At 30.3% G+C, this 12,500-nt stretch overlaps 1 protein-coding gene across 1 annotated transcript in view; it reads right to left on the bottom strand.

The window, feature by feature from the left end:
- Positions 1-9,746: 9,746 nt before the first annotated feature.
- LOC124953133 (tyrosine-protein kinase-like otk) overlaps positions 9,747-12,500 on the bottom strand; it is a 70,198-nt gene continuing 67,444 nt past the window's right edge. The window contains exons 6-9 of the mRNA XM_047504080.1: positions 12,445-12,500; positions 11,909-12,184; positions 11,628-11,813; positions 9,747-11,470 (exon numbers count right to left, since the gene is read on the bottom strand). The exon at positions 12,445-12,500 is cut by the window's right edge and continues 511 nt beyond it. Of these exons, the coding sequence (XP_047360036.1) occupies positions 10,419-11,470; positions 11,628-11,813; positions 11,909-12,184; positions 12,445-12,500 (1,570 nt within the window). The 3' untranslated portion in view covers positions 9,747-10,418. The remainder of the gene's footprint in view (positions 11,471-11,627; positions 11,814-11,908; positions 12,185-12,444) is intronic.

Genomic DNA, 12,500 nt, shown 5'->3' on the forward strand with positions numbered 1-12,500 from the left:
GTAAGTACATGTGTACCTAAAAAAAAAAAAAGAAAAAAGAAAAGAAAAGAAAAAGAAAAACAGAAAGGAAGAAAGAAATTTTGATTAAACGAAGAAGGAGAAGCAATACGATTGGTTTTAACGTTCTCCAAATCGTGAAGGAGATCGCCATTTTCGCGATCGCCATTAGATCGAGGATGTTTCTTCTTCTTTCGTTTTCTTATTTCCTTTCTTTCATTAAGACTCGAACGTTTTAAAAGAATCGTTATCGAAAAGAATTTCGAACGGATCAAAACGTCGAACGAGTCGAATGCCGAAGACGTTTGCGATTCCTCTATATGAGGTTAATTCGTAATAAACATTGTTAAAGCGATTAACGCAACGTCTTGTCTTTTCTGTAAGAAGAAAAGAGAACGATAAGGAGAAAGAAAGATGGGAGAGAAAAATGTTCGGAGCTGGCTTTCTAAAACGAGAGCCCAAACCTCGTGCCGGGTTCTCGTTACATTGTAAAATGAGCGAGTATTGATAATTAATGATAATTAATGATAATTAATGATAATTATAATAATAATAATAATAATAATAATAATAATAATAATAATAATAATAATAATAATAATAATAATAATATTAATAATAATAATAGTAATAATAATAGTAATAATAATAATGAAATTAAAAAAAAATAATAATTATTATAATAATAACAATAATAATAATGGTAATATTGAATAATGATAATAATAATAATAATAATAATAATAATAATAATAATAATCATAATTAATAATAATAATAATAATAATAATAATAATAATAATAATAATAATAATAATAATAATATTAATAATAATAATAATAATAATAATAATAATAATAATAATAACGATAACGATAACGATAATGAAATTGCGATAAGAGAAGATTTATAAAGAAAAAAAAAAAGAAAATAAAATAAAGCCACTATAGCATTTATCAACGATAAAATTAATGAAAATGTATAACACGTATTTTGCTTCTTCCTAATACAGTGCCGTTTCGCTATTTTTTACTGTAATTAGAATTCAGCTGTAACGTATCAAATGAGATGATTAGACACGATGGCGGATGGTGGTGGAGATTAGAAAAGGAGGATGATGGTGAGCGAGCATCAGCAGCAGCCCGACGCGATCGTCGGACTAGAAGGAAAAAAGAAAAAAAGAAAAAAAAGAAAAAAAAAGATAAGGGAAATATATACATAACACACACACACATATATATATATATACATATAAATATATATATATATATATTTCGCTCGGCCACACGTAATTATGCTAATATGTCTCTCTTTTTGATAACCGATAAGACGCCTAAGCGTGTGCGATATCGCGAAAATGAATTTCTTACGTGGGAGATCCTCCTCCTACCCCTCCTCCCCCGGCCATTGGCGTTGGTACATATGATCGTTGTACGTGTACACGTTTGTGTGTGTATGTGCGAGTGTGTATATAGAAAAAAAGAAAAAAGAGAAAAAAAATGAAAAAAAAAAAAAAAAAAAACAAAAAAGTGTCGATTGTGTCGTAATTGTCGTTGGATTTGAGAGAGAGAAAAAGAGAGAGAGAGAGGGAGAGAAATAAGTATGTCTAACTCCCTCAGCTTTGCTTCTGTCCAATGTATGGTCCCATTCGAACGGCCATCTTAGTTTTCTTTACCCCCACTTCACCTCTTGAGGCTTTTTCTTCTTTTTTTTATTGTTTTTCTTTTTTTCTTCCTTTTTCTCTCTTTTGTTTTTTTGTTTTTTTATTTATTTTTTCTTTTTTTTTCTTTTTTTTTTTTTTTTTTTTTTTAAAAAATTCACGCTCATTCATTAAGTGTGTATCAGCTATAACAGATACAAGAACGAAATGAACCGTAAAAGTGAACGTAAACGAAACGAAACGGAACGAAAGGTAAACGAAACGAAAAAGAGAAATATGTCATAAAAGATACGATGATAACGATGAAGGCACGACGATATTGCGTCTGTTACGTGTGTACTTCTTACGTGTATATACGTGTGTGTACGTACGTATGTGTGTATGTGTATGCGCGCTTATACTTCTCTATGTGCGTGTACGTGTGCGTTGTATGTATATGAAAAGTATGAAACGAAAAGAGTGTAATATAAAGAGAGAGAGAGAGAGAGAGAGAGAGAGAGAGAGAGAAAGAAAAAGAAAAGTAGCACGTGCGCCCACGGTGATGCGATTGGGCGTTTAATTGTGCTTTGGATTACTAATATTATTATAAGTCGTGCGACTAATCGTAATTTGTACGATAAATTGCGATTGAGAAAAAGAAGAATGAAAGAATGAAAAAAGAGAAAAAGAAAACAAGTTAAGATAAAAGAAAAGAGGTGAACGAATGGCGTACGTGATACGTTTCTTCGTTTGCGAAAAAATACGATCCTAATATATATTATCACGTTCAAAATAATATATACATACGTATAAATAATCGAGAGACACACGTATATATACACATGCATGGACATACATACACTGGAACAGAGACAGAGACAAATACAAAAGAGAAAAAGGAAGAGAGAAAAATAAATGGAGAAGCGAGCATGTGAAATAATATTTGCTAAGATTACAAAGTTATTATTAATGTCGATAATTATGTTTCTTAAATGACAGGCTAATGGCATTATACGATAATATTTATGAAAGAGAGAGAGAGAGAGAGAGAGAGAGAGAGAAAGGTTAAAAAAACAAAATATATATAAAAAAAATACAAGCATGTGCAAATACGTGCACGCTCGCAAATTACATAGATAGATATATGTAGACGTACGCATCCACACGTATACACGAAAACGACGAGGCTGGCAAAAAGATAAACGCGAGAAGAGAGAGCGAGAGAGAGAGAGAGAGAGAGAGAGAGAGCGAGAGGAGAGAATTAAAATAATTAAGGAAATAAAAAAAAAACGTAAAAAAAGAAAAAAAATTGGAGAACGAGATAAGTAGTTGATACAAGTAGGCTGATGGTAGAGACACGGCACGTTTAATATTAACGAACGATTTAAATGAAAAAGAAAAAAAAAATTACCTTTAACAAGTAATTAAAGAAGTAAAGTAAAAATATCATAACGCGAAAAAAAAGGTACAGTAGTAGTGGTTTACTATTGGCTGACACGTAGTGTGAATGCAGATATAGGAAAAGCATGCTGGCGAGGAGAGCTTCTTTAATGGATTTTAACGAGTGCGAATTTGCGAATGAGATATGTACGTATGTATGTATGTACGTATGTACGTATATATGTATGTATATATGTATATATGTATGTATGTATGTATGTATGTATGTATGTACGTATGCATGTATGTATGTATATATGTATGTATGTATTTATGTTCGTCTCTCGCTTCGCGATCGTTCGTACATTTTTTCGATTGTAGTATGTGACTGCGACGGATTCGTTAAATTCGTCGACCTATTAAAAAATTTGCTTCAAAAGAAGAAAGGAAGAAAAAAAAGAAAGATAATTCGATCGTTTGCGCGCGTTGTTAAGAAATATAATGCCATTTAAAAAATTTGGTCGAAGAATTTGTCGTTAGCCCGTCAAATGAAACGTCATTTTTTTCCTTTCTTTTTATTATTATTATTATTATTATTTGATAACGTCACTATTTTTGATTCCGTCGTTCTTTTTTTTTTGCTTGTAAATTTATAATTATTAAAACGACGAGGGCCAGTCGTCTAATATAACGAGCGTATATAAATCGTTTGTATTTAAATCTGTACAGGGAAAAAATGGCGTTGGTGAAATATGTACAGACGCGACGATTGGAAGAGAGAAAAGATGGAGAGAAAGAGAGAGAGAGAGAGAGAGAGAGAGAGAGAGAGAGAAAATGAAAAGGGAAAGTATGCATGTGAATGAGGAGAGAACATTGATAGAATGAGAGGAACGAATGTGTAGAGGGCGAAAGAGTGATAAAGAAAGAAATGCAAAAAAGAGATACGAGAGAGAGAAAGAGAGAAAGAAAGAGAGAGAGAGAGAGAGAGAGACGAATGAGTGAAATGAAGCGATCGTTGATTCGGAAAGTCACTTAGCCAGCAGACTGCTGTTCATAGTGCCCTGTTATAGTGGGTTCCCTAGGCAGAGTGGCAGAGGCTCGTTAATAGACGTGACAAGGTTAAAAAAAGAAAAAAGAAATAGAAAAAGATTAATGGACGCATGTCATCAGGATTCGATCGTTGTCGAGAGAAAAAAAAAGAGAGAAAAACAGAGAAAGAGAGAGAGAAAAAAGAAAAATGAAAAAAAAAAAAATGAATGTTCGCACCTACATGTCGCCATTTTGAAAAGGAAATGGAGATAGGTGTGTTACTATATAGACTTCGGATGCTTCGAAGCAAACGTATTCGCTATGTCATTTTCAATTACGTTTAGCGTAAAGGATTAAATATAAATTCGAATCCCTGAATGACTGAAGAACTTTAAAAGATGATTGTAAGTGTTATCGAGAAAATTTTTGGGGTCGATTGACGATGTTACTCCGCCCTCTGCCCACGGTACCCTAATCTATTTTTCAGAATACGCTATAATTATTACTATATGATAACATTTAAAAAACTAAAACCATAAAAAAATACCTTGTAATATTGTTTATTATTATTATTATTAATACGATTTTGACGATTATTATTTATAATGTTAATAATCTATATTTAACGATAATTATTATCGCATTAATAACATTACCAATTATATTTAGTAATATTAGAGAGTGAGGCTGCATACCATATTAATGAATTAAGTATACTAAGTAATATGGATTAAGTATAATTCTCATTAGAATTTATATATATATATATAAATATATAAATATTATCTACGGACATACTCTTTGCGTCAATGCGTTGATGATAACTTTTTTTATATATATATATATATTTATATATATATATATATATATATATATATATATATATATATCTAGCCGTTGATTTTAGAGATATCGGATCATTATTGTAATGACTGCCTCTGACTCAATTCCTTTCTGGGCGCTATTTAGTCTGCGTTTTTCCCCCTTTTTTTTTAATTATTATATATATATATATATATATACATTCTTTATTTCTTATTTTTTTTTCTTGTTACTCTTACCTATTTTACTTTTAACCGATTTTTACATTCGAACGACTACTTATTTTATATATCGTAATAGGTATAGACTGTACCATGAAATATTAAGTAAAAATAAATTTGATTAGGTAATATATCAACCTCTTTTTTTTTATCACCTTCGTTTCTTATCCCACATTGATTCAATCCTAGATATAATACATATTTTTTATTTAATACTATTTAATATATATATATATATATATATATATATATATATTATAATAGTATTAAATATTTAATATAATATAATAGTATTAAATATTAAATATTTTTATTGAATTAAATATTTTTTTGTTTAATATTTAAATATTAAAATGTTTTTCTTTTTTCTTTTAAATGATCTTACGAAAAATATGCGAGATGAAAACGAAAAAAAAAAATATTAAATAAAACAAAATCTAAAAACGAAACAACGAAAAGGGTACGGGACATAGACGTATATACAATTTCGTTTCTCCTTCTTTTTATTTTATTTAATCGTAGCACATATTATTCCAAAAATTCATGAGAGTACGACGTATGTAGATAAAAAAGTACAAATATTTACAAAATACTGTAAAAAAGAAATCGATTTCGAGCGCCCTAAGGATATGAAAGGTTCGTGTATATAAATCGCGGATTCGCTGCGGTTCTCTTCTTTTTTTTTTTCTTTCTTTTTGCATTTTACTTATTTTTTCTTTTACTTTTCTCTTTTTTCGTTTTTTTTTTGTTTTCTTTTTTACTCGCCACGTCTCGAAACGTACATGACTAGATACATTAGGGTGTTAGGCATAGATAGGTCGCTTTTTATATATCTCGCTAAGACGACGCGACGATATTTCTCGATAAAACAGCTTCTAAAAAATGATATGAACGTACGGCTTTTTTCTTCTTCTTCTTCTTCTTCTTCTTCTTCTTCTTATTCCACACGACCTTGAAATATACGGGGGCGAGGTTTGGAGGGTTGAGTTTGGGCTTGGGGTTTAAAAGAGGAGTCTGTACGAGATCGTTGCAAGGTATGTTCCTAACACGCACTTATAATACATACAAGAATACTTCTTAGCGTTTAATTATCGTTTTTGTTTTCTTTTTTTTCTTTTTTTTTTTTTGTTAAAAAACATCTAGGAAGCATCTCAGAAATTGTCGACTGGAACGATCTCCAAAATTTCTTCGGTTTTGTTTCTTTTTTCTTTCTTTTTTTCCACGAAGTGGAAAATATAACGTTTCGGATACGATTTTTTATTTTCATCGTTTTCATTATTAATCAATTATTTGAATTATATTGAAAGTATAATTGGATAATTTATATAAAAATGTTTCTCACGATCCCTTCTCGCGAAGTATTAATTAATTAATAAAGGAAGCGAGTTTAAGGAAGGATTTCGTTCTTTTTTCCTTATTATTTTTTTCTTTCCACCTTTCCTTCCTTCTTCGTTTTCATTTTTTTCCCCTACAAATTTCGCGAATGCTAATACTTATCGTTACATGATTATGACACTTTAATATCGCATTTAGATAAGATTGGCAGTGTTTAACCTTGATAATTCGTATGCTTATATGCGGTAGAATAGTATGTATGTATGTATGTATGTATGAACGTACGTATGTATGTATAATACATTATGCGTTTATGCGTATACAGAGTCGTACGATTGATGAAAATGACATAAGCGCTGGAAGGATATTTCTTATAAAATTTATCCAAATCCACTAGCATAATACTATTTTGTCGATTGTTACAATTATATTATTCGAAATTCAAATAAATCAATCAGAGTGGTTTAACCCTAGTTGTGCCTGTGGAGTGTAGAAACACCCCCAAATCAACTTTAAGCTTAATTAAAATAATTTGCACAGTGCATGATTCACGAATTTTGTTTATAATAACAGAATTGAAAATGCGTTTTCAAATCTGCTGATTATTATTTCTGAAGCTTCAAAGAATATACGTTATTTTTTTGAAATGAAAATTAATCATTCTGTATAAATGACAGTTGTTCAAAATGCCTGGAGTGTAGTACACCCCAACTATACAATTTGAAATTATTTTGTGGTGTGCTTAACTAGGGTTAATATCACGAACAGTTAGCTATCCGAATATATTATGCAAATCGCATACTATTCTTTTTTTCTCTTTGTTTTATTACTTTTCTTTTTCAATAATTTTGTATAAAAAGATAACATATAAAATCATCGATCGATCGAGAGAAATATAAATATTTGCTGTGCGACATGTATCTTTGTGGTTATTGTAAAAGCTTAAAAATCGTTTAAATACATTCTATCTCTATCACTCTCACTCTGTATAAAATACAATGTAGTACGTTGTTCGATATTTTTTGTTCTTCTTCTTCTTTTCTTTTTTGGTCGATCATAATTCTTTTTCTTTTATAATCGATCATAATTCGCATAAGTAAGTACTCGGATAGTAAGTATAATTAGAATATTTAGGGATAATGATACGTACGCACTGTGATTACTATATCATCAATTATCATTAAATAATTTCACAGTTTATGGCTTTCAACGAGAAATGTTTCTGCTTGCTGTTATACCCTATCTGTCTGACTTTACAGAAACATAAAATAGTAATTTAAATTTACATAATATCGCCGATAGATTAAATTAAGTATATTATAATATTTATAATATTTTGTTCTCCGAACGTTATATTTTAAAAACAAAAATTCTAATCGGTTTGATCATTTCTCTCTTTCTTTCTCTCTGTCTCGCGCGCACGCAAAGAAAAAAAAAAAAAAAAAAAAAAAGAACTTAATTATTTCGTTGTACGATAATACGTTTCGAAATGTTTTCTTTCTGTTTTGTTGTTATTTATTTTTCTTTCTTTTTCCTTTTCGTTATTTCTCGTTCTTTCTACTTTAACGGCTAAAGATCGCACGGCTAAGGTTGCGCTCTAAAATCATTTTAAGTCTATCTACAAATATTACAAAGTAAAAATAAAAGTTTAAATACGAAGAAAAAGAGAGAGAAAAAAATATATATATATATATATTTATATATACGTAAAAATTACATCGAATTAAAAAAAAGAAAAAAATGTAAAAAGTCATCATTAGATTCTTATAAACTAATACTCGCGTACAATGCAAAAATAGTGAAATTTTATTACAGTTCAATAAAAAAAAAAAAAAAAAAAAAAAAAATAAAAAAGAACGTTTGTAAAAAAACGTTAAACGTTAAAAAAAGTTCATCTTACACAGCCGGTATATACAAGTCCGTCTTTCATTTTTTTTTTTTGTTATTGTTCCTTCTCTTTGTTTTTTCTTTTTTTTTTTAACAACAACGACGTACGAATGAAATGTTGAGAAATAAAAGAAGAAAAAAAAAAAGAAGAAATAAAAAATAAAAAAAAGAAAAAGAATTTAATGCGAATACAAGATCGCTTTCGTCGTTATAATAATAACGATACTTTTTTTTTTAATTATCGTCACGTTCTTTCTCTTCAAACATGATTTCGATCGATCGAAAACGTTCGTGTCGTTACTTTTCTTCGATTTTCCTATCGAGTTACTTATCCTTAAGAGTATTCGATGTAGTGGCCATACCTATTATTACTATTATTATTATTATTATTATTATTATTATTATTATTATTATTATTAGTATTATTATTATTACATATTGATATTGAATACTAAGTATTGCATTTAAGTATATAATATCGTTTACGTGTATTGGATTCGTATGCATGATTATCGTTATTATTATTATTATTATTATTATTATTATTATTATTATTATTATTATATTATATTTTACTATTATTAATAATATTAATATTAATATTACTTAACCTGGACACGGTAGCATTCATTGGAGCGGACATCCTAATTGGAAATAAATATTATTACCCTTATCTAATGGACGCGACAAAAACACCGTAATACGAATAATGATTGCGAAGTTAATGAGCGACGTTCTGCAATAAACGCAAAACATTGACGCTTCGTTTATGTGATTTCGATGATTGAAAATGCATCACCATATGTGAAATAATTCGACGTTGATAACAAACGACAATCCAATGGATTTTCTTTGTTTTTGTTTGTCTGTTTCTTTCTTTTCTTTCTTTTTCTTTGTTCTTTTTCTTTCTTTTCTTTTCTTTTCTTTTCTTTCCTTTCATACGTTACACTCGAAATATCTAAAATATTTTACTACAATGTATACAGAATGTCTTAGAAGAATATTGAATAATTCGTTACATTCTAAAGATAATTCTTAATAAAAAAAAAAAAATGTTACTATCAATAATAGGCCATATTATCATTGATAGTTATCGCGATATTTCGCTTGTTAAAGTTTATCAAACAATAAAATCTACTCTGATATAATAATTTTTATTACAAAATAGGATTAGAACCTGACCAAGTATTTTTTTGTTCTTTCTTTCTTTCTTTTTCTTTCAGACACCCTGTATATCGAGAAAAATACTCAAAAGTGATGGTTTCCTTTTTTTCTTCGTATCATAGTGGACGTATCGCTTAATATGATAATAAATTTTGACAAAGACTATTAAATTAACGAATAATAAGCGTTTCTTTTCATTTTACACAAAGGCCTGATGATTCTATACATACATATATATATATATATATATGTATGTATATATATTTTGGTATATATATATATATATATCAAAATTCGTAGATATATGATCGATGATACCAAGCGATGCGCGGCGAGGCCTTTTAATTAGTTATTAACGACCAGTCATAATTTTTTTTCTTTTTATGCGACAAAAGCCAATAATATCGATCATTTTTAATTATCGATACGACGATTATAGCAAGATCAACGATGTGAAACCAGTAATTGAAAGGTTTATATTAAAAATTTCGTGCTTAATTATTCTATGAATATCCTTTTATGCCTTTGATGCAAAATAAAGTTTAACTCTTCTTTTTGCTTTTTTTCTCTTTTCTTTCTTTCATTCATTTTTATCAAAACGACGATATAAACATTCGATGAGAAAGAGAACACACTTAAGATCTTGCAATCTTGGACGATTTGGTTTGGTTTCGTTTTTCAAATTATTTCCGGTTTTCACATCGAAGCAAGCTTAACTAACGTTTCGCAATTAAACGTCGTTTGCGGTTAAAACAACCTTACACAATTATTATCCCTATCGCAATATTCAGTAAATTTGGAGGTTCGTTTTCTTCGTCTTTTTTTTTTCTTTTCTTTTCTTTTCTTTTCCTTTCCTTTTCCTTTTCTATCTTCCTTTCTTTCTTTCTTTCTTTCTTTTTTTTTTTATTTTTTTTTTTATTTTACGACGACAACGACGAATAAATTAGAGACAACTATCGACGACGATTTCACCTATTTTCGAGACAACCTCGTCGAAGGTTGGCCTCTCTCTGGGATCGTTCGCCCAACACTGTATCTGAAGTTCCTGCAAGGTTGGCGGTGCCGCTTTATGCGGTTTCCACGTTAACGTCAATGACTTTAATTGAGCAAGAACGGATTCGTCGTTCATTTTGTTGAAGGGTAATTCACCCTGATGAAACATTTCCCATACAAGACAGGAGAAAGAATATACGTCACTCTTGGTAGAATATTCGTCCTCATAGACAGCTTCATAAGGTAGCCATCTTAGAGGTATCACTTGGTTCCGATGTTTCGTGTATTCTTGATGATACGGTTCCTTACTCATGCAAGGTAGAGATATCTTGATGGTTAAATTACTTGCGATCAGACAATTACGTGCTGCTATATCCTTATGGACCAATCGACTGTCAGCTAAATGTTTCAAACCTCTCGCGGCCTGATTTGATAAGGACAATATCTGTGCCACAGAGAGTTGAGGGGCACGTGGTGGTTTAGACTCATGCGATGGACTACTATTGTTATCCTTTCTTGACGCAATCAAGAACTGTTTGAGATCTCCCCAATCGGTATATTCTAAAATCATATAATCCGGTTCCTCCTCGCGACATAGTCCGATCAACTTGACAACATTCTCATGATTGAGCTTATGCAAGAGATCCAAGTGACGTTTGAACTCCTGCAATGCAATCTCGTCCTTCGTATTGGTCAAACTTTTAACCATAACCAAACTTTCCTTATCACCGTCCAATTGATACTTTGTCGCATAAATCTCACCGAACTCTCCTCTACCCAATGGTTTAAGTTCCTTCAAATTCGTACGTGATACCGCTATCTTATCGTAATTTGACTTCGATCTCTTCGATTGATTGCTACTTTGACTTTGTGCTGTGTCAGCCCCGTCGCTTTTGTTTTGAGAATCACGATTTTCCTTCTTCTTACTTGTTGAATTAGTTTTGTGACTGGTCTCCTTCAATTCCGTTTGTTCTTCCTGTACTTCGCCGTTCTCTAATTTTTCTATAGATCATAAAATGTTGAAATAAAAATAAGAATCGACATAATTATTATTTATTTTTCATAGAAAGATATATATTTCGAATTTATTTTTAATTTGTAATGCTTTTATTTTCTTGCATTTGTTTCATTTTAATTTTTTTTACGTTGAAATACCAACCCTCAGCTTGTTCTTGAAGATATTGTTGCTTCCTCCTACGACGTCGATAACGACAGTACAACATAAGACCAACTACCAGAACCATATAAGCAGCAGCAGCACTGAGAGTAATAGTGACTGTCTTTGTCATCATCGAACCATCGTCACCAGCTTCCAAATCTAAATCCGATCTATAGCTGTCACCGGCTAAGAACGCGAAACAGAAAAGGAAATGCATCAGTTGATGCGGAAGGAGGAGAAGAAAAAAAAAAAGAAAGAAAGAAAAGAAAAGAAAATCATACCTTTCACATTTAACTGAACTTCCTCTCTCTTTAAACCTCCACTATTACCAGCCGTGCAACCATACTTTCCTTCATCACCGAGATATACCTCCTTGATGTAAAGACTTCCATTAGGAAGTACCTCGAAACGTGGATTTTCCAAATTATTCATACGGGAGTCTTTGTCCCATTGAATGGTAGGTTTAGGATCGCCTTCGGCAGCACAATGCAACATCACCGGGTAACCTTCAATAGCTTCGGTAGGATTTTGTGGTTGTATCGTGAACTTTGGTGCAACTGTAAACGATTATTGAATGTGAGAAATGTTTTAAACGAAGAAATGAATTTTAAATTTACGTTAAGTGTTTTAATGGATAATAAATTTATAATAATCGATCGATCGATCGAAATTATTGACAGTTTATTATCTAAATGAAAGATAAAGATTGACGTAATAAATGTTCGATTGGAAATTGATTTTATGAAAAAAAAAAAAGAAAAAAAAAAAAAGAAAGAAATTATAAAACCTATCTTAACTAAAAGGATCCTCTACTCACTCACTACGTCGATGTTAATCGTATGATTTATTGATCCTTGCATATTACTAGCTATG

Source organism: Vespa velutina, chromosome 11, assembly GCF_912470025.1.
Source record: "Vespa velutina chromosome 11, iVesVel2.1, whole genome shotgun sequence".
Taxonomy (NCBI): domain Eukaryota; kingdom Metazoa; phylum Arthropoda; class Insecta; order Hymenoptera; family Vespidae; genus Vespa; species Vespa velutina.